The following is a 21390-nucleotide window of genomic DNA, read 5'->3' as shown; positions in this document are numbered from 1 at the left end:
TGCATATCCAATACTTCAATTTAATGTACTATTTCAGTGTTTAATAAAGTATATGTAGGAAAATATAGAAAAATTTTAAAAACATGAACACAAATACCTTTATTTTTTTATGATAAATATATTCCATTTTCAAAATTCGATTTAATGACTCATTTACATCCTATTTCTCCATGTACATCTATATTTTTAAACAAAGTGATTATATGAATATATCTCATACAATTTTTATATCTTTCTGTTCTTAAATTCAAAGAAAAATGTCTTTCTGCAACTAACTAATTTATACTATTAATCTCACGAATGTCTTGGTAGTATAAAATATATCTTTATTAAATGATAAAGCATACTTACTAAATTATTGAATAGATTTACATTCAGAGCTAGAATCATCCTTTTCAGATGACAAAACATCTTTGGGAAGTAGATTTATTATGAAATAAGTGTGTTTCTCAAAATATTTCTTTCGGAATCTTTCTTAAAATCATTTCTGTATGAAATTACTAAGCCAAATCAATATAGTAAGGCAATTCAACAAAGCATAACAAGACTTTTGATATATTTTTATGAGATTGCTCTTGTTTTAGTAATTTTCTTTATAATGACAAGCGTAATGCATGTACATCATTTAAAATACATAATTACTTTAGTGACTTAACTGCAGAGACTCCAAATTAATAATAATATTAATTGGATATTCAAAAGATTAACCATGCGCCAAATCTTAATTCTTTGCTAATATTTTTATGCTATAATATTGCGATATTCTAATACAAAGCAATAAATAAGAATACAAATTGTAAATCGGATAACAAAAATTATCTCGTGGAATTTTTATTGAAAAGTGACTTAAATTTTTAATTGTTATGCTAAATATTATTAACTATATTCGTTTCTTATTTATTCAGATTCTTGAACGATATCATGATCTGATCGATTGAAAGATTATATTTTATTAGCTTGAAACGAAATTATATTAATCACCCTAATAGCTATATGATAATAAGATTTAATAACGAAGTTATGCTTTAATGGCAAACATGAGATTACTAAAAATAAACAAATGTCTTTCTTATAGACTTACGATATCTCATAATTTAAAAATGCCACTTCCTATAAAACCCGTATAGAATCAAATTCGATAACATTGAAATTATACTATTTCTATTGAAGAAAAGACTGTTTGCAAGTTTCATTTAGCAAATATAGCTTACACCAATATTGTTTTAATATCGAATGATCGCTGCATACTATTATTAAATGAAATATTTTCTGATTTCTTTTTTGATGATGTATATCAATAAGGCATTTATACCACAATGATTGATTCGAGCAAATTTACCTTTTTTATATAAAATAAACCAATTTATCCAGGAGTTTACTATAAATCATTTTTTTCAATGACGCACGTTAATCCACTAGCAAGAAAATTAAATTCATTATTGTAAACTATAATAATTATATTATAAATTTGATTTATTTTTTTGTATGAATATAATTTGAATGTAACTGTTGTGAGATATAATGTCAAATACATACAAAGTAAATTTGATTAATTTTTCAACCAATTCGCTTGATTCATAAAATGTAATACATAGTTTTTTTCTAATTCAATTCTATAAGAAATTATAATTAGTCTCTTTTTTTTTGTTGGTCGGATGGGAGATGATGGAGGGAATACGACTAATAGAGCAGAATTTCTAACAAGAAGGGTCTATATCTCGTTTGATGGAGAAATACCCCCGGAGGAACTCCAAAAGAGATTAATTCATTTATTTGCTCCATATTATTTAAAAGGCGCATTATCAAGAGACGTTATTAACGATTTATTAATAATTAAAGACTTGCGAATGATTGTACAATCACTTAGACTTTGTTCAGGTTCTGATCGAAACGCTCATAAAGAAACATTTGCATCAATTCTATTAAAATACTTATATTCAGACGAAATAATAGAGAAATTCACAAATTTTGATTTAACTCTTGTAAAAAATTCAAATATAATAGTCCAACATTGCTCAACACAATATCCAAAAATAGATAGAACATTATTATCACCTAATGACTTCATGGATGATTTCTCATCCGCTAAAATTTCACCTGAAAAACAAAAAAAATCTAAAAAAAATTTAAAAAAATCTATTTCAGATCATTCTTTATCAGACTTCGATGATGAAAAACATGATAATTCAGATACAAACGGAAAAAATTATAATAATTTCAAAAAAATGAATTTAGAAGATACAGCAAAATATTTAGCGATACTATCCAATTGTAGCAACATAATGCATATCATCTCAGAGCGTATTGAAGAATTAGAGCAGACTGTTTCAATCCTTCAGAATAGGCTGTTTTTGCTAGAAAAAGAGTACCAATGAAAGCATTCAATTGGTAAATTCAGTATTGAAAAAATTGAATGCATTCAGAATCGTCTTATTTTCGGAATTCGTGTCTTTCGAATACACGTCTGACTTACTATCAATATCCTGATCTGAAAAGGATGGACCTTAATCGATTCAAATTATTCCTTTTTTTGAGGATAACAAAATTTATTTTATATTTATATTAGTTGTTATATAAACATGTACTTTCAAATCGTAGTATCTTTTCAATAGTTATGAATTGAAATCGATATCAATTATAAACGTTTGAAATGCTTACATCATTCTCAATATTGTTATTCTATTAATTGATATTCAATTAATACGTGTTGTAATTTACTTCATTATAATTTTGAATCAAAAAGCCCGACATGCTAATTAACTTTTGTTTTGGCAATGAGACTCAAAGAAGTTATATATTCTATTATCATTTTCTTTTTATTAGAAAAAATTTGATAACATAAATTTTTATCCATCTTGGTCATCCGATGGATTTAATATTATTATTCTTCCATGATAGTACACATTATACGAGAAAATATATTAGATATGAAATACATGTTGATAAAAAATAGTTGAAAACTTATCAATTAGTATAAATTTATTAAAATAATCAAAATATTTGCCGGCCAAAATTGTTAAAGTAATCAATTTGATAAGTTGTCAATTTTGTGATTCTACCCGCTCGAATTGAGATAACCCAACAAATTTGTGACACAAAGAGTGATCGGATTAGATATCAAACCCGAGTTAAATTTTATTAAAATCGAATAACAACAAAACGGATCTTGATTTTCTCAAAATTCCGAAGCATTCAAAAATTCTTTTCAATATATTTGTAAAATATAAATTCTAATTCAAAATCAGATCTTATCTTCCTATCGTATTTTCCGTCAAAATAAATCCTTCGTTTTTGCTATTTTATAGGAATTATTCCAAGTATGTTACATTGGAATTGGAAATTCACTTTTTCATATTTTTATCTTCAGATTCCGAATTTTAAATATGTTTAAAAATACTATTGTATATTGATTATATCTCAATAAGATAGTCAATAGTCATTCACATTATTTATTAGTTTTGGTAAAAATTAATACAACATTTGGTAACTTTTTAAAAATCATTTTTACATACATGGGTTTCTATAGAATCAGCTGCATTTATAAATTTTGATATCTCCAAGGTCCTGAAAAATTAATTATAATAAGCATGCTTTCAATTGAGATATTTTATCTATTCTCTAATTAAAAATAATTCATTTGATACCAAATATTTTTAATTTAAAATTTTTAATTTATTTTTAAAATTTCGACAAATAATCAAAATTAAATGTGTTACAAATAATACTTATTTGTTTTTATATTTAGTGGTTACTAATATTTGATTTTAAAATTCAGAATAATTTCCAAGTTAATTAAACTAGCATAAGGTAATTTAATGGATGCTTAAAGTATAATAAATTTTAAGTAAAGTGATTCCTTTAATTGGATTAAAGAACATTATGTAGCAAAAACCAAAAAAACTAAATGGAATAGGGCCAAAGATTCATATAAATCATTTGGGGGTAGAAGTTTTATTAACCAAATTGGTTCTATTTTCAATAACAGAAAACAGCTTGTTCCATTAAAAGTTATTATTTTATGAGAAATATAAATATCTTATTTGAATACTGAGACTTTTTTCTCATTTTAGTATACTCAGATGGCCTCGTAAGGCAAAAATTAGTTTGAAAGCTAATAGAATGACTAGTTATAACATTATTTCCTTTATCAAATTCTGCATTTGGCATTTCATCCAAATAGGAGCTTGAAATTGATATACTTCCAGATTCATAGCCTAAATTATTCTTTTTAACATTCCCAATTATCGAAGAGTTCGAAATAATCAAATTTGAAATTCCTGCTGAATATATAACGGAACCTGCTTCACATTTGTTATTAACGATATTGGTCATTTGAATGTAAGAAGCCTGACCAACCGAATTTATTATAATTAAACCTATCTCGTCATTTATATTTTCTGATATTGTACAGTATTTAACATATGAATCAGTATCAGGAGAATTGATATCGAAGGCTAACACTAATTTTGCAGAATTCTTGGAGATGTTTGTGCATGAAATATTAATTTTCCCATCTTCAATATTCACTGAATAAGAACCAGCATTTGATTTTCCGCAATTAACAATTGAACAACATAGAACAAAATTGATGCACTCAGGTGCATCAGATGAAGATATGTGACAATAATGACCATATTGACTTCCATTAACACTGCAATTATATGCTGTGTTCATTATTTGAACAACTTTCCCTTCATAAGCAAAGTAAATTGCCCCTCCATCATAATTATTTGCTGAGCACAATGGAAATAAACAAGCATGAACTAAAAGATCAGTTGAACTATCTGTATTTGAAAATCATATTGCTCCTTGATCATTAAGGTCTTTAAAGTGCGATTTTGTTATAAAGTAAGAACTTCCACCAGATAAAAATGATCCTGACGAATATACATTTTTTGGATCATTACCGAAGTAATATTTCCACATTTATATTAAATTTACTAGTGTGAGGTGATTTATTTGTCAAATATAAAAGCAAAAAGAAAATCATTCCGAAAAGTGTTCTAATTTTATTCATTGTTAACTGCATTCGGTCCTTCATAAGTCTAACAATTCATTACTTATAATTCTAATCAAGGATTTGCTCATACTTTCGTTGAATACAGTATTCATTTAATTTACGGTTTTTTTCGGTTAGAGGATCAAGTTCCCTACCGTAAATTAATGGCTGTAAATACTATTAAGATGACAATAAAATATAAGAAACAAATATATTTTTTATGACATCGTCCTCAATTCAATTTTGAGGGAAAGCAAACTCACGGTCATTACTTTTAAACTTATTACAATGAACAGTCAATATTTCGGTATTACCTAAACATGTTTCGTTCATTTCACATGTATTTTCCATGGAATGCAGGATTTCATATTTCAGAATTCTTATTTCGTACGTCAAATCGATTAGTTTTATCCTAGTTATGAACATTTCAACCATTTATGATCTTAAGAAATTTCCATATTAAAATTTCAAAATGCATCTCTTTATTAAAGCAAGAAATTTCCTCGAGAAACATTGGAAAACAACTCAAAAAAGCTCTAGTCTAATTGAATTAACTCACGAAATCTATCAAAAAATTTTCATTAAAATATTTCTCTAAAATCAAAAGACAGATAGTATGTATGGTATGTACAGAGTATATAGTTATTAGTTAATTAGCTCAAATGCGTATTTCTTAAAAAAAAATCAAATATTTTTTCATAAAAAACAAACTGCGATCAAAAGACTGTAAATCCAATTGCTTATTGCAATTTGTAATGATAACCTATTAAATTTTGATCATTGATTGGTTACGAATAATACATATAATTTATTTAAGCCTCAGGGATTGGAATCTCGCCGGAAGTGATCTTCTTCTGAACTTCCTTTGGATCCATTCCGTCAACATGAGCACCCATCGCCTGCGCTGTTCCGAGGACCTCTTTGACTGTTCCTGCGAGCTTGCGAGCGCATGACTTTGCTCTCATTGTGCGAGCAATGTCAATGATTGTATCAAGAGAAAGACTTCCACTGTGCTTAACAGCTTTTGTCTTCTTGCGATCGCGATGTGGCTCGTTCAGGGCTGCAATCAAAAGAGTGGAGGTAGAGTTCTCAACGTCAACCTTGAACTCACGGTTTTGGACCGTGATCTTGACTGTTGCGCGGAATCCCTTAAACTTTTCTGTGGCTTTAGCTACCTCTTGTGCAACTTTTGGAGCTGGAACACCGAGTGGACCGAGCTTTGGTGCAAGCTTGGATGTAACACCGGTTTCACCACCCCATACGCGGCACTTGATGATAACTACTTGATCAGCCATTATTTATAAATAAATGTCAGATGGTCGTGTCACTTTTATAACATGGCTCAACATTGAGGTTTTATTTTTTTTTGCTGATTTAAGGAATATTGTAAGGAAGTTAATTTGGAAAATTGTTTTCACTTTAGGAGAATATAATTTTCCATTTGGAAAATTTAAAAAGTGAGACGCGCAGGATTCGAACTTTTTTAAAAGTTGATTTAAATGAATTTTAGTGTGGAATATAAGGATAATATCATATTTAAAATAAGAATATACTAGTTTAGGTGGTATTAATTTTTTCGATAAATTTGAGAGTATGTACGTTTAGGGCATGAAAAGTGTCAATTCGCTCAGCGAAAGCTGAGCTAGCTTCGTTCTCGAAAGAATAAGGAAGGAGTGAAGGAGAATGATACAGAAGTTGACACATTCATATCATTTCAACAAATTTTGATCAAATTGAAATTCAATAAAATTCAATTCAATTCATATCCTTCAGTCAGTACATTGATATCCTTCTGCATCACAATGATAATTCGGGCATCAATAGTTCTACAACTAACTCAGAAAAAACAAGATTATTACTTCCAGCTTACAGCTTTTAAAAAGTTTCGATGATAAAAATCACTCTACTCTCGTTTATCGACATATGGTGATAGTAGGTAAACATATTCTTATCGATATTAATAAAAATATTTGTACGAAAATCTTATCCAATTAGAGAGTTATTCATAAAGTATATGATAATTATAATTACTTTATCTTTGTTTTATCTTTGAATAAACAATTTAATTTAAATTGCATAATATTTTTTGGTTGAAAGACAGGAAACTTAGTTGAGTTTGTATTATTTTTATCGTTTAATTCATCGTATCAGTGAGTGATCCAGATATTTAAGATATTTAGAAAAAAAATTATTAATTTGATTAACAAATTTTAATCAAAATAGCAAAAATCTATTTGATAGCTGTAAACAAACAATAATTTTTATTTCAAGCAAAATCACTTATTTTCATCTAAACGTATAAAATTGTCAATTTTATGAAAATAAATTGAAAATCTCATGAAATGTAAAGGAGAGTAATATTTTTCAATTTTCTTTTTTTCTTTGTCTCAAATATTTTCTGTTGGGAATTTTCTTGTTATCAAAAAATAATTTTAATATTTGTTTATTTCATTACATACAATAAAATTTTAAAAACTCTATTTCTTCTCAAGAAAATTTTTTCCTTCATATGAAGAAACATTTTGTTCTCCATTTGATACTGAGTCTAAATCTCGATTTTTGAATTTTCTTCTTTCCAAATTTCTTTTTTCCAAATTAGAAGTTTAATTCAAATTTTCAATAGTTTATATATTTTCTCAAACCGTCTCAGATTTTCTCACTTTTTAGGGATTTTCTCTCAAAATATACAAAAATAGTAATATCAATACATGTGTCTAATATACTTTAAAACCATCGTGACAAAATTCAAAAACGAAGAGTTCTTCTCTCCAAATTTTTTTCAAAATCAAAAAAATGAGATAAAAAAATACGTTTGGAAAATTCATTTTTAGCATTTTAGGAATTTTCTCACTTTTCTTCCAAATTGACATCCTTAAATATTGTGGATAAATTTTATATTTGAAAACAAGTCAACATAAATCATTGATCAATTTTCAGAAAATTTCAAATTTCTTCCATCATTCCTTTCTCTTGTGCTCTTTTGTCAAAACCAGTCGAATGCAAAGATATATATATATATTGCTGCTATTCAATATCTCAAAATTCTGATTTGATGATATAATTTCAGGTATCAGGTGGTTTGGCTTGCCCTCCACATAAATAACGATTATTTATATATAACATAAGCTCACTCTTTTAATAAAATTAATTTAATATCTTGGATCAAATTGAAATGAATGTATTACTATGGTCTAAGCATATAATTAATATCAGTTTTTGATAAATTGTAATTTTTATTCTATATATAAAATGTATACAAAAAATATATTATAAAACAAATTTATTTTCCATACTTGGTTCTTCTTATCATTCCTTTCTGTTGTGGCTTTATCTTTTCAGAATTAATCCTTTCCAGTTCGTATTTTCTTGTCAAGTTTACAATTTCATGTTTGTGGAAAGTCTTTTTGTCTCTGTTTCTTTCGTATTTCGCTCTTACATCGAGTGGTGTTCTTCTCTTTGGTTTAATGATCTTCTCTTTGTATTCAACGTAAATAGTCTTTTCGTTTATAGAATCAACCATTTGAGGAACAAATTCGATGATTTCTACCTCTTCTTCTTCTACTTCGATGTTCAAAGGCATAACAAACAAAATCTTCTTTTCATTCATTCCAACAAAACAATCTAATCTTGAAAGTTCATGGAAACTTGGATTCAAAAGCGTTAATTTTTCGCTTTTAGAGTTATGACAAATCAAAGGTTTGTTAGGAATTGCCAAATCATAATAATAAACTGTGTTATCCTCATCTTTGTAGAACATCATTCTGTTGTCTTTAGAAACAAAAAGATTTTCTTCAACTAAAATTCTATCATCGTAAAAACTAAAACCTTGATGTTTATCATCTATGATAAATATTTCGGTTTTGTCTTCCATAGGATTGAAGAAAAGTGTTAAATCATAAACAGTTTTGACAAAAGAATATGAAGAAAATGAATTGTAATAAATCAACCCAAAAATCGATTGAATGCAAAAAGTACTATTTGGCAAAACCGCCGCAAATGAACCACTTTTTGTTAAACTTATATCTGTGAAAATTAATGGAGAACAGTTGTCGTCAACAGCAAAGTTAATTTGGTTTGTCATGGTGTTCAAATAAAAACCACAGAAATAATCATCATCGTATTTTTGGACTATAAAAACAGCAGGATACAAAATTCTGTTTGTCATTACTTTGACAAATTCAACATCTTCAAATGTTCTGTTGTAAATTACAAAACCGTTTTCATTTGTAATTACAATTTTATGGTTTGTCAAAAGAATCAATTTTTTGTCGACAGAACATGAATGAATTACTCCTCTGAGATCTACTGAATTTGCTGGAGGATTAATTTTATAACCGTTAAAACCGTAAATGTCAACTTTGTTTTCACCAATCAAAGCGATTTTATCTGCAAAAGACACTGTGAATAAAGGCTTTGTTGATGTATTTCCTAGCTTTTGTTTTTCGTATAAATAAACATTGTCCAAATCATCACTTTGAAGTTTTGCAAATTTGTAATTTAATACTTCAATGTATTTGATTACAAAATCATTTGTAAAACACTGGAAATAGAGTTGATCATCTTGGAAAACTAAACATATCTCTTCTGTTTGCTCTAAAACACTTTTGTCTTCTAAAGGTAATGGAATTTTTGTTAATTTTTCATCTTCAATCCCAAAAAGTGACAAATTCTTTGTTTCTCTATCAAAAATTGAAAAGAATGGCAAATTTGACAAAGTTGAAACAATTCTATCATTTGATTCGAATTCAACTAGCTGAGATTTATTTTTGTCATCGGGAGACAAAATCAAAATTGACTTATCTGAAACAGCAACAATATAAGAAGAAACATTGTAAAGTTTCGAATTTTGGCTGTGTGAACCTTTGAAAATTGTAAATGATCCATTTACATATTCATAAAGAGTTCTGTCTTCATACATAAACAAACTGTACTCATTGATTCTGCCATCATTCTTATAAATAACTTCAATGTCAATATCATAAATTTCTTCCTCTTCTTCCTCTTCAAATTTTTGATCATTATTTTCAGTTTTTTCTTTGTTTTCTTCAGAATTTTCATTTTTATCTTTATTTTCTTCATTGTTTGGATTTTCTTTTTCATTAATTTTTGTTTCTTCTGCATTTTTATCATTTGATTCTTCACTTTTTAGTTCATCCTTTTTGTCACTTTTTGTATCGTCTTTATTTTCATCATCTTTTTCTTCAGTTTTTTCTTCATTTTTATCGGGAGTTTTTGTTTCGATTTCTTTCTTCTTTGTAAATAAAATTTCGACATTTTCACTAAAAAGTGACAAAGAAATAATTGTGTTTCCGAAAAGTGCATAAATAATAGGAAAAGTTGCTTTTTCTGTAACAATTTTGAGAAGTGGCAAATTGGTCACTTCATCTGGCAACAAAAAATTAACATATTTTTCAGTTTCGAAGTTATAAGCCGAGATAAAATCATCGCCACCTATAACTACATAAGTTTGAGTTAAATCAACTGAATAAGTGAATTTAACAAATTTCAATCCGATGTCTTCAGGAAGAGGGATTTCTTTTTCTTCATCATATACAATTATAATCATTTTATTTTGATATAAAATGAGTTTTTCTCCAAATTTTCCAAAGAAAACATGTGATTCTCCAATATTTTCTTCTTGTTCATCAATAACCATTTCCATATCTGTTTCTTTTTCAACGAGTTGTTCTCCTTTTATCTCTATCTTCAAAGAAACAAAGTCAGAAAGTGATTTATGTTCAAAACTCTTTTGTTCTTCTTCATCATCGAATTCAATATCTTCTGTTCTGTAGTAAACAAATAATGGATCGAATAAAGCATACTGCATGTCCTCTAAATCAGTCATACACCACATGCACCTGTAGTTGTCTTCTTGATAACTCTTTAAACCTTGCTCTGGAACCCATAAATTCAAATTAAAATTGTTAAATGCAATGAAATATGGAATTTTCATCGGCCCGAAAAGAGTAATAATGGGAAGAAACTGCTGACCATATGCAATAATGGGTTCGTCACTTCTGTTTATCTGATCTGTGACTTTATCTGGATAATAATTATTATAATCGTATTTTTTGACATTTTTAGTTGTAACATTGATCATTTGGAGTTGAATATGTGGAGCTTTGAGGTAATGAGAGATGAAAATGATGTTATCTTGAACTGTTGATATAAGTGCAGATTTTCCTTTGACATCGGCCATTTCTGTAAGTAAACGTGGTTTTTCTTCCATGGGCGTGTAAATGAATATCTTATTGTCCTCGAAAAATGCGAGTTTTCCTTGAGATGTAATACAAATGTTTGAAACTTCTGATAAACAGTTGATTTCTGCTGTTTCCGAAGTATTCATATTGACTGTAACGACTTTGTCTGGTGTTTTTACAAATATATATGGATAAGACACATTATCGTAAAAAGATTTTAAATTTTCTATTGGTATTTCGATTGTTTTCATCGGATCTTTCTTTTCAAATGAATATATTTCTAAATTATTGTCATTAATTAAGTAGTAGCCAATTGTATCTTGATATCTAACAAATTTAAAATCACGAATGCCTTGTTTTTCAATAGAAACTAGTTCTGTTGCACCTTCTCTGCTTGTTAATTGCTTGTAGTTTAGGATTACGAGCTTGTTTTGTGTTGCATATCCCAATAAATTGACAAAACCATCAATATCGAGGCTAACAAGTTCCTTGAATGGTATCTCCATCTTATTTTCCTCTGGTGACACATTATTTTGTATATTTGAATCTTTTTTTAACTCTTCATTCGTCATGAAAAAAAAAAAGAAAACAAAATCCCCACAAATTTCATTTTTCTCCCCCAAATAAATACAAACTATAGATTAATATTAGATAAACTAAATTATGGATTTTTGATTTTTGTGTACTTGGATTTTTGTCAAAAATTTTATGGATTTTTACAAAGATGAATTATTAGAAACATGCTTCAGAGATGTCTTTCAGAGTGAAAAAGAAGGAAGAATAAAGATAGATGAGTTCACTGAACTTGAAGAAATCTTAAATACTATTAGAGAAAGATTCAAAGTCGACGATCCTCCAAATATTCTGATTGAAATGCAAAGATTAGAAAACTACATTGAAAAATACAAGTTTGAAATCAATGAAATCATTATCAATTACAATTTAATTCAGATTTTAATTGCAACAACCGTAATAGCAGATTATGATCCTGAACAAGATCCAACCAGACATCAGATTGCATTATCTTCATTTAGAGTTGTAGAAATGCTATTTTACAAGAAAAAATACGGATTTATTCTTTATTTCGTCGAAAAAAATTATATTTCAATCATTATCGAAAATCTGACTCATCTTGATCCAGAGAGGTTAATTTTGGCTCTTAAAGCTTTAAATTTAATGATTTACAACTATCCATTTTATAAATCCGAAGTTTTGAAGAACGATGCGATACCAATACTAGTTGATTTAGTAGTTACAGCACACGATGATACTTCTATGATGTTAACTTTATGGCTTTTGTTCAATTGTACGATAGAAGGAGCAGGTCCTCATTTATCTGAAATAATTAGTGCATTAGAGTACTTGGCTTCACTTCAGATGCCACAAATTACACAGTTTTTGTTTTATATTTCATCAAATATATGTATTTCAAGGCCAGTTGCAGTTGCATTTGCAAATTTACCTTATTTTAATAAACTCATTAACAAAGCGATGATATGTGATAACATTGATCTTAAATCAGCATCGTACGTGCTCATTACTCATATTTTAACATGGTATTACGAAGATGCTTCTGAAAATGACCCAACACCGCGATTTAACTACAAATCAATAGTTAGAAATATCACTAGAGATGTTGAAGAAGAAGTTGCTGAAGAATCTATTGAAACAATCGCTAATATTATTCGATATGGAGATATCGGATTAATTTTGCTTTCAGAAAACTTAATTGAGAGGCTAGATGATGTTTATGAAGATGTTGAAGTTAATTTTAAGACATCTTGCGCATTAATTCACTCTGTTATTTTACATAAAGGAAATGATGAAATTTTTCAGGCTCAATTTGAACACAACGCTCTTAAAATGATGGTATATGCTCTTGAAGGTAATAATCAAGAGGCAAACAATAAAATTTTAGGAGCTTTGATAATATTTTTTGATTTTCTCAGCAGAACTAATCAACTTGATGCTGCTGAAGAACAGATGAACGAGATTGATGGATTTGATACTCTCCTAGAACATGGAGACTCTGAAAATCCTTCATTATCTTCAAAAGCAAACGCAATTTTGATGCTTTTCGAAGAAAATAAAGAATAAACTGTTTATTATTACCATGGTTTAGCAAAAATAATGTATATGTTGTACATCATTGCTTTATGAAATTCTCTTCCTCTTCATATTTATCAATGTTTTATGAAATTCTCTCTATATTAAGCAACAAATATTGTCACTTTCTTAATTGAACATAGTGCTACAAATGTCTAATAATTCTTTTTCCAATAGCATTATTTTATATTAAAAAAAAAAGATATAGTAACTTTGGCATTATTTAAGAGTAAACATCCCATAGTGGTTTAATATTAATTCACTACATTTATTCGCTCGGAATTAAAGATGGCTACATATTTTGGGGAATCAATAACCGTTCTTGCCCTATTAATGAAATTCTTCTTCGGTGTTTATTTCTATGTTTAAAGATCTCGTATGCAGAAAAATCTTCTCCAGTTCTAAAATTCAGCTTGGTGCAACTTTACAAATTCTAAAATTCAAATCGACAAAATATTTTGCAAGTCTAATTCTTAAATGTAACTAGGTTTTTGCTCAAACTTAATTGAGAGAAAGTACTTAACATTTAATTAAGTATTGGCAAATAATATCAAGGAATATTTTTGTAAATTCATGAATAGTATAAGTGATAGTAGTCCATATAGAAATGTCAGAGCAAACTCCCTTAGGATAAACTAGGTTTATTTAGAATCAATAAAAAATATTTTAGATTTGGGTTATCCTGTAGGTGCAAAAAATGCGCAAAAACGATTATTTTGAATTGAATTTGCGCAAAATTTGCGCATTTTAAAATATTTCCGTGTGACGATTATTTCAAGTACGTATCTCATTATCTAAAACGATTGGTAATGAATGAGATATATCATGAAGTTCACCAATGAATGTGTAAAAAATATATTTAGTTAGATTATGTATGTTAGTAAATTTAAGATATCATTTTGCTAAATATAGAAGCTAATCATGTATACATTCAGTGAATGATAGAAAATAATTTTTAACAATGATATAATGAGATAAAAATATATGTTATCGTATATTGCCAATGATTTGATATTTCTATCTTTTCCAAATTATGGTATATTCATATGTTGATTATATCAGTTAAATATAAATAGAATGTTAATGATTATATTTTAATTGAATAGCTGTAGTTTGCTACTTAAACACAATAATTGAAGCATTATATTGAATTTGCAATATTATACCAAATAGATGATACATTATATCAATACTAGCGAAGATAATATATATTATAAAACATAAAGCATAAATTGCTTTATTAATTTCAAATAATTTAGCAAAAGTGCAAATAAATAGTAATTAACTTGAATAGTGTTATGTTCTATATCTATATCACATGTAGTCGTTTTTTTGAGAAATAAATTAGAATCTGATACTGTTTGCTAGTTTGTGAAAAAAATTCAGATGACTCATTGAATTTAATTTAAATTTCAATAAAAATTATCGTAGTTCGAAATTTTTATATTTAATAAATCAAAGCTTCTATTTAATATTACAACGAAAATAAAAAATTGACATTTTCGATTTTTTCATAAGAATATTTTTTACGTTAATTGGAAGCCATTTTTTAAACGTACATCTTCTGAGATTTTTATGATATTTCATCCCAAAACTTGCCTTAATGCGACTTATATTGATGTATTATTTAAATATTAAGAGTGATTTCACCAAGATCTTCTAAGATTCAGAAGATCGTAGAAAAACTGGTCTTCAATGTACTGAATCGATTACAATCTTACTACTATACATCGAAATTACATAAGTACAGTCTCTTAAAGAGCAATTTATCCAAGATCTTCTAAGATATGGAAGACCATGGAAAAACTGCTCTTTAATGAGCAGTAATATCAAAATTTCCATTATTGAGTACCAAAGATGCATAAATACAGTATCTTAAAGAGTAATTTTTCCAAGATCTTCCAAATTTTGGAAGATCTTGGAAAAATTACTCTTTAAGCTATCTTAATTTTGTATGTCCTACATATATGAAACGTGTATTTGGAATGGTATTAATTTGAAGATCAATTCCTGCAATATCTTCAAAGAATGGAAAGTGGGTATTGGAGGAACTGTTCTTTAATGCTGAGTATTTGGAGAGTTTATCTAAATTATGATCAGAAAAGTTATCGTTTTTGAATTGGATCATATTCATTTATAAAGAATTGCATCCATTAAAAACTAAAACTCGATAAAACGTTGAATTGACAAATTATTTATTTTAAAAACAATAGTATGTTGAGAAATATTTATGATTAGTAATTATTTTTATCGAAAATAAATTCCAAAAAATTTTTAAAAATCAAAATTTGAAATGAAAAACTACAAATTTTTCATTATAAGATGTAAAATGAATTTTTTTGAGTAAACCAAATCTTCCTAAATTTATTAATAATCCAATTTTATTATGAATTCAATCATTTAATTCATTAATTCATTAGATTAAAAAATAAAAACACTAGATAATGGAAAATATATTAGCAAGTTTAAATAGAAATATGATGGAGTTTAAATATATTCTGGTATTTCAGAAATTTAGATAATATTATTTGCATCGAGAAAAAAGTAGTTCGAATTTTACAAACTGAGTTTACAAATGTAAAGGATTGGGATATGCTTTACATTTGTAAACTCATTTAGTAAACTTGTAGTTTGATTTATTGCATCGAGAAAAAAGTAGTTCGAATTTTACAAACTGAGTTTACAAAACGATTATCTTCCTCAGTACAAAATACCCTAACTTGAAATAATAGCAAAATTAGAGCGTTTGGCTGAATGAAGTGTACGTTTAAAAAATGGCTTCCAATTAACGTAAAAAATATTCTTATGAAAAAATCGAAAATGTCAATTTTTTATTTTCGTTGTAATATTAAATAGAAGCTTTGATTTATTAAATATAAAAATTTCGAACTACGATAATTTTTATTGAAATTTAAATTAAATTCAATGAGTCATCTGAATTTTTTTCACAAACTAGCAAACAGTATCAGATTCTAATTTATTTCTCAAAAAAACGACTACATGTGATATAGATATATAGAACATAACACTATTCAAGTTAATTACTATTTATTTGCACTTTTGCTAAATTATTTGAAATTAATAAAGCAATTTATGCTTTATGTTTTATAATATATATTATCTTCGCTAGTATTGATATAATGTATCATCTATTTGGTATAATATTGCAAATTCAATATAATGCTTCAATTATTGTGTTTAAGTAGCAAACTACAGCTATTCAATTAAAATATAATCATTAACATTCTATTTATATTTAACTGATATAATCAACATATGAATATACCATAATTTGGAAAAGATAGAAATATCTCATTAAGAGCGAATCCAAAGATAATGCAAATAACTATGATATCCCAATAGTTTATTTGTTTTTATAACAGACCATGAAATATCAATTGAATATCTCTAAATTTTCCCCATTAAATTTTTTATATTCTACCAAAACTTTAGATCTGAGTCATATCTCCCATATAGAATATATTATTAATCTTATCACATTTTTCTTTTATTATTATTAATTAATGAAAGTCAATACAAATCATAATATGAATGTATCTCTAAAATTCAATAATCGTCACACGGAAATATTTTAAAATGCGCAAATTTTGCGCAAATTCAATTCAAAATAATCGTTTTTGCGCATTTTTTGCACCTACAGGATAACCCTTAGATTTTATTTTATTGATGATTTCAGAGAGATTATTAATAGATTATTTGAAAAATATTGCAACTTCATTTGTTTTATCAAACAAAGATTGCTTTAAATTTAAATACAGATAACTTCAGTATTAGCCAAAGTAAGATAATCTCTCTCGCTCTTTGTGGGTCAAGTACCACATCTACATTATTAAAATTCTTTAATCCCTAGTATATCATTATTTCATACTAATAACGTGAAACAATTCCGTTTCAATGATCAGATAAAGCAGAAACAATATACTCAGGTGCCACTCTTTTGGGTGAAAAAATGAATCCTCTTTTCATTCCAAAAATGGTTTATTTTTATTTTATATTGACATTAAGGACGCACTTACGCCTCTATGACATGGTCTTCATTTCAAATGTTTAAGGTTAATTTTCAATGACGATTCACGCCAGTTGTCAAAAATTTGAATTAAAGTCGGATGGGCATAAGTGCACCATTAATGTCAAGATAAGATAAAAATAAATCAAAGTTTGGAAGTCTCAAAAGGGGAATTGTAGGCCATGAGGTACTGATTATTTCCTATTGGGAATGGGACATTTCGGTTCTGAATACAATTTTTTTTATATCTTATAAACTATAAGGAATGAAAAAAAGTAGCCTTTAGTTTACTTATTGTTACAGCGATCCAATAAATATTCTATATATCATCATTGTCTCATACTGGGTTATATTTTAAATGTTTTGAGAGTCTAGATCGGAAAGAGTATTTTCAATTATTGAATTAACATTAAATTATTATGAGATGTTTATTCTTCAAAAATAGCAACACTACTATATTTTTTCAATATAGAATAATGCTATTGGAAAAAGAGTTATTAGACATTTGTAGCACCATGTTCAACTAAGAATTGGATAATATTTGTTGCTTTAATTTTGATGGCAATACTAAGAGGACATTTATTAAAATTGAGAGAATGTCATTAAGCAATGATAAATATGAGAAGAAAGAGAATTCCATAAAACATTGATAAATCTGAGAAGAAAGAGAATGTAATAAAACATTAATGAATATGAAAAGAAAGAGAATGGAATAAAGCAATGATAAATATGAAAAGAAAGAGAATTTTATAAAACATTGATAAATATGAAAAGAAAAAGAATAAGTCTCATGTTAACATCAGCACCATGCTCAACTAGGAATCGGACAATTTCTATTGATTTAGCTTTGATGGCAATACCAAGAGGGCATTGATTAATATCGTGAGAATTTCATAAAACATTGATAAATATAAATATAAAGAGAATGTAATAAAACATTGATAAATATTGAAAGAAAGAGAATTATATCAAACAATGATAATAATAAAAAGAAATAGAATTTGATAAAACAATGATAAATATAAAAAGAAAGAGAATGTGAAAAAACAATGAAAAATATGAAGAGAAGGAGACTTTCATAAAACAATGAGAAATATGATAAAAAGGAGAATGTAAAAAAACAATGATAAATATTAAAATAAAATGAATTTCATTAAACATTAATTAATATGGAAAGAAAGAGAATGTCATAAAATATTGATAAATATGGAAAGAAAGATAATGTCATAAAGTAATAATGAATATGATAAGAAAGAGAATTAGTTTCATGTTAACATCAGCACCATGTTCAACTAAGAATTGGACAATTTCTATTGATTTCGTATTGATCGCAATACTAAGAGGACATTGATTAATATCGAGAGAATTTCATAAAACATTGATAAATATGAAGAGGAAGAGAATTTTTTAAAGCAATGATAAATATTGAAAGAAAGAGAATGGTATAATTAATTGATAAATATAAAAAGAAAGAGAATGAAATAAAATATTGAGAAATGTGAAATGAAAGAGAATGTAATAAAAAATTGATAAATATGAAAAGAAAGAGAATCCTATAAAACAATGATAAATATGAAAAGAAAGAGAATTTCATAAAACAATGATAAATCTGAGAAGAAAGAGGATGTAATAAAATAATGATAAATATAAAAAGAAAGAGAATGAGATAAAACAATGATAAATATAAAAAGAAAGAGAGTCCAATAAAACAATGATAAATATAAAAAGAACGAAAATGCGAAAAAACAATGATAAATATGAAGAGAAAGAAAATGTAATTAAACAATGATAAATATGAAGAGAAAGAGAATTTCATAAAACAATGATAAATATGAAGAGAAAGAGAATTTCATAAAACAATGATAAATATGAAGAGGAAGAGAATTTCATAAAACAATGATAAATATGAAGAGGAAGAGAATTTCATAAAACAATGATAAATCTGAGAAGAAATGGTAAATATGAAAAGAAGGAGAATAATATAAAACATTGATAAATATGAAAAGAAAGAGAATAAGTCTCATGTTAACATCAGCACCATGCTCAACTAGGAATCAGACAATTTCTATTGATTTAGCTTTGATGGCAATACTAAGAGGGTATTCATTAATATAGAGAGAACGTATTAAAACAATGATAAATATGAAGGGGAAGAGAATTTCATAAAACAATGATAAATATGGAAAGAAAGAGAATTTCATAAAACAATAATAAATATGGAAAGAAAGAGAATTTCATAAAACAATAATAAATATGAAGAGAAAAAGAATGTTATAAAACATTGATTAATATGAAGAGAAAGAGAATTTCATAAAACATTGATAAATATGAAGAGAAAGAGAATGACATAAAACATTGATAAATATGAAGAGAAAGTGAATTTCATAAAACAATGATAAATATGAAAAGAAAAAGATTATAAAGTTTGTTGATATCTGCTCCATTAGTAAGTAAATAAGATGCAATATCATAATTACCGAAATACATACTTTCTGCTATTGAATCAAAAGTTTGCCCAAAATTTGATTTAAGATAATCAGCAATTTCATAGTTTCGATATTTCAATGCTGTATTAATCATGTTATCAAATGATTCACCATCTTCTATCATTTGCATAAAAATATCTTTATTTCCGCCTTGAACAGCATATTTTTCGGAGTTAGAAGTGTAGTTAGCTCCTAAATTTTTCAAATAATTGAAACACAACTCTGATCCATATTTAATTGCACAGTCAAGTAGTGTGATATCATTAAGGCTTTTATTAATATCAAGTTTTGGGAATTTCGATTTAAGTTCATCAACTTTGTCCCCTGCAATATAGTATAAAGGAGATTCTGTCGAATACAAATTACCGAAATACATACTTTCTAATCTATTATTTTTCGGTTCATAGATGTATGAAAATTCGTCTGATATCATTTGATAAAGTTCTGAAAATAATTTAATACCCTACGTTCCCAACTTCTGGAAAACGGTTTTTCACCCTTATGATCAGTTTCAGACACTTTGGGAGTCTCCCAAACTTTGATATTTTGCATTATGATAGAGAAACGTGTCTAGTTTAACGCACAGTTGTTTTAAAGGCAAATGATGATATCACATGAAATTATCAAATTATCAAATTTTGAAGTACCAGTCCAAAGGGTTAATTAGATCCTACACAGATGTGCGATAGTGAAACATATGTGTTCTTGATTTGAGAAGTCCTACTGATAGAGGTATGAATCTCACAGCTTTGTGTGAGTGTGTCTGACACTTGTATAGAGTGGAATATGCGCCGACATATATTATATAATAACATGTAGTTGATAATTATGAAAAAATAGAATTCGATGCGAATGATATTGAAAGTTGTTTTGTAATTTGATATTTTTCTTATATGTGTTAATTAGTAAATGGCTTGTTTGTTGTGATCGTACTGTGAAAAATGAAAGGTATTTTAAATTAAAAAATTGAGATTTTGAGATATCTCTAGAATTAAGAATTTATTATGTATTTGACTTTTATATAACTATGTGTAAAGGATCTCGATGTCTATATGCTTTAAATAAAATTAAATAAAATGAGATAAAAAATTAAAATGGACAAGAAGATATATGGAAATGTAATTTGTATTGTGTTGGTTGTTGGCAAAATGATTTTAATACAGATTTAAGGATTTGGAATGGATTTGAAATTAAATGATTTTAATTCAAGGAGTAATAAGATTTTGAACTGGTTTTTATTTTGTGAATGTAAACTCCTTCCATAGGATATGTATTAGAAAGATCAATGTCAAACTTTTTGAAAGAATTGTTTTTTTGTTGAGCGATTTTCTCATATTTAATAATATATTTAAGTTGGCGTATCTTACGCCCTTCCAAAAATATGTATTAGAAAGATAAATTTTAAACTTTTGAAAGAATTGTTTTTTTGTTGAGCGATTTTCTCATATTTAATAATATTTTAAGTTGGCGTATCTTACGCCCTTCCAAAAATATGTATTAGAAAGATGACTTATAATTTCATAAATTATTTTGTCCCGACGGTTTGAGCGGTTATCAGAATGGTTGCTTACA

The 21390-nt window shown here is 26.9% G+C and overlaps 5 protein-coding genes across 5 annotated transcripts, besides 3 other annotated features; 2 read left to right on the top strand and 3 right to left on the bottom strand.

Annotated features, from left to right (window-relative positions):
* Positions 1-1660: 1660 nt before the first annotated feature.
* Positions 1661-2875, top strand: TVAGG3_0986120 (uncharacterized protein; the record flags this gene model as incomplete). Its single annotated transcript, XM_001582584.1, has 1 exon — positions 1848-2375. One exon carries the CDS (start codon positions 1848-1850, stop codon positions 2373-2375), a length of 528 nt encoding a protein of 175 aa, XP_001582634.1.
* A 2756-nt stretch (positions 2876-5631) lies between these two features.
* TVAGG3_0986110 (ribosomal large subunit assembly) lies at positions 5632-6321 on the bottom strand (the record flags this gene model as incomplete). The annotated part of the gene is made up of 1 exon (XM_001582585.1): positions 5812-6294. The coding sequence occupies one exon, from the start codon at positions 6292-6294 to the stop codon at positions 5812-5814; it is 483 nt and encodes a 160-aa protein (XP_001582635.1).
* Positions 6322-8279: 1958 nt separating this feature from the next.
* Positions 8280-11771, bottom strand: TVAGG3_0986100 (uncharacterized protein; the record flags this gene model as incomplete). The annotated part of the gene is made up of 1 exon (XM_001582586.1): positions 8280-11771. The coding sequence occupies one exon, from the start codon at positions 11769-11771 to the stop codon at positions 8280-8282; it is 3492 nt and encodes a 1163-aa protein (XP_001582636.1).
* A 136-nt stretch (positions 11772-11907) lies between these two features.
* On the top strand, positions 11908-13319 carry TVAGG3_0986090 (armadillo (ARM) repeat-containing protein family; the record flags this gene model as incomplete). Its single annotated transcript, XM_001582587.1, has 1 exon — positions 11908-13296. The coding sequence occupies one exon, from the start codon at positions 11908-11910 to the stop codon at positions 13294-13296; it is 1389 nt and encodes a 462-aa protein (XP_001582637.1).
* A 1620-nt stretch (positions 13320-14939) lies between these two features.
* Positions 14940-15243: a mobile genetic element.
* Positions 15244-15820: 577 nt separating this feature from the next.
* Positions 15821-15992: a mobile genetic element.
* Positions 15993-17327: 1335 nt separating this feature from the next.
* Positions 17328-17454: a mobile genetic element.
* Positions 17455-19714: 2260 nt separating this feature from the next.
* Positions 19715-20251, bottom strand: TVAGG3_0986050 (protein ubiquitination; the record flags this gene model as incomplete). The annotated part of the gene is made up of 1 exon (XM_001582588.1): positions 19715-20251. One exon carries the CDS (start codon positions 20249-20251, stop codon positions 19715-19717), a length of 537 nt encoding a protein of 178 aa, XP_001582638.1.
* Between the last annotated feature and the right edge of the window lie 1139 nt (positions 20252-21390).

This window comes from Trichomonas vaginalis, chromosome I (genome assembly GCF_026262505.1).
Source record: "Trichomonas vaginalis G3 chromosome I, whole genome shotgun sequence".
Lineage (NCBI taxonomy): Eukaryota > Parabasalia > Trichomonadida > Trichomonadidae > Trichomonas > Trichomonas vaginalis.
Note: the sequence above shows the minus strand (reverse complement) of the source record. Positions and strands in the feature narration are given on the sequence as shown.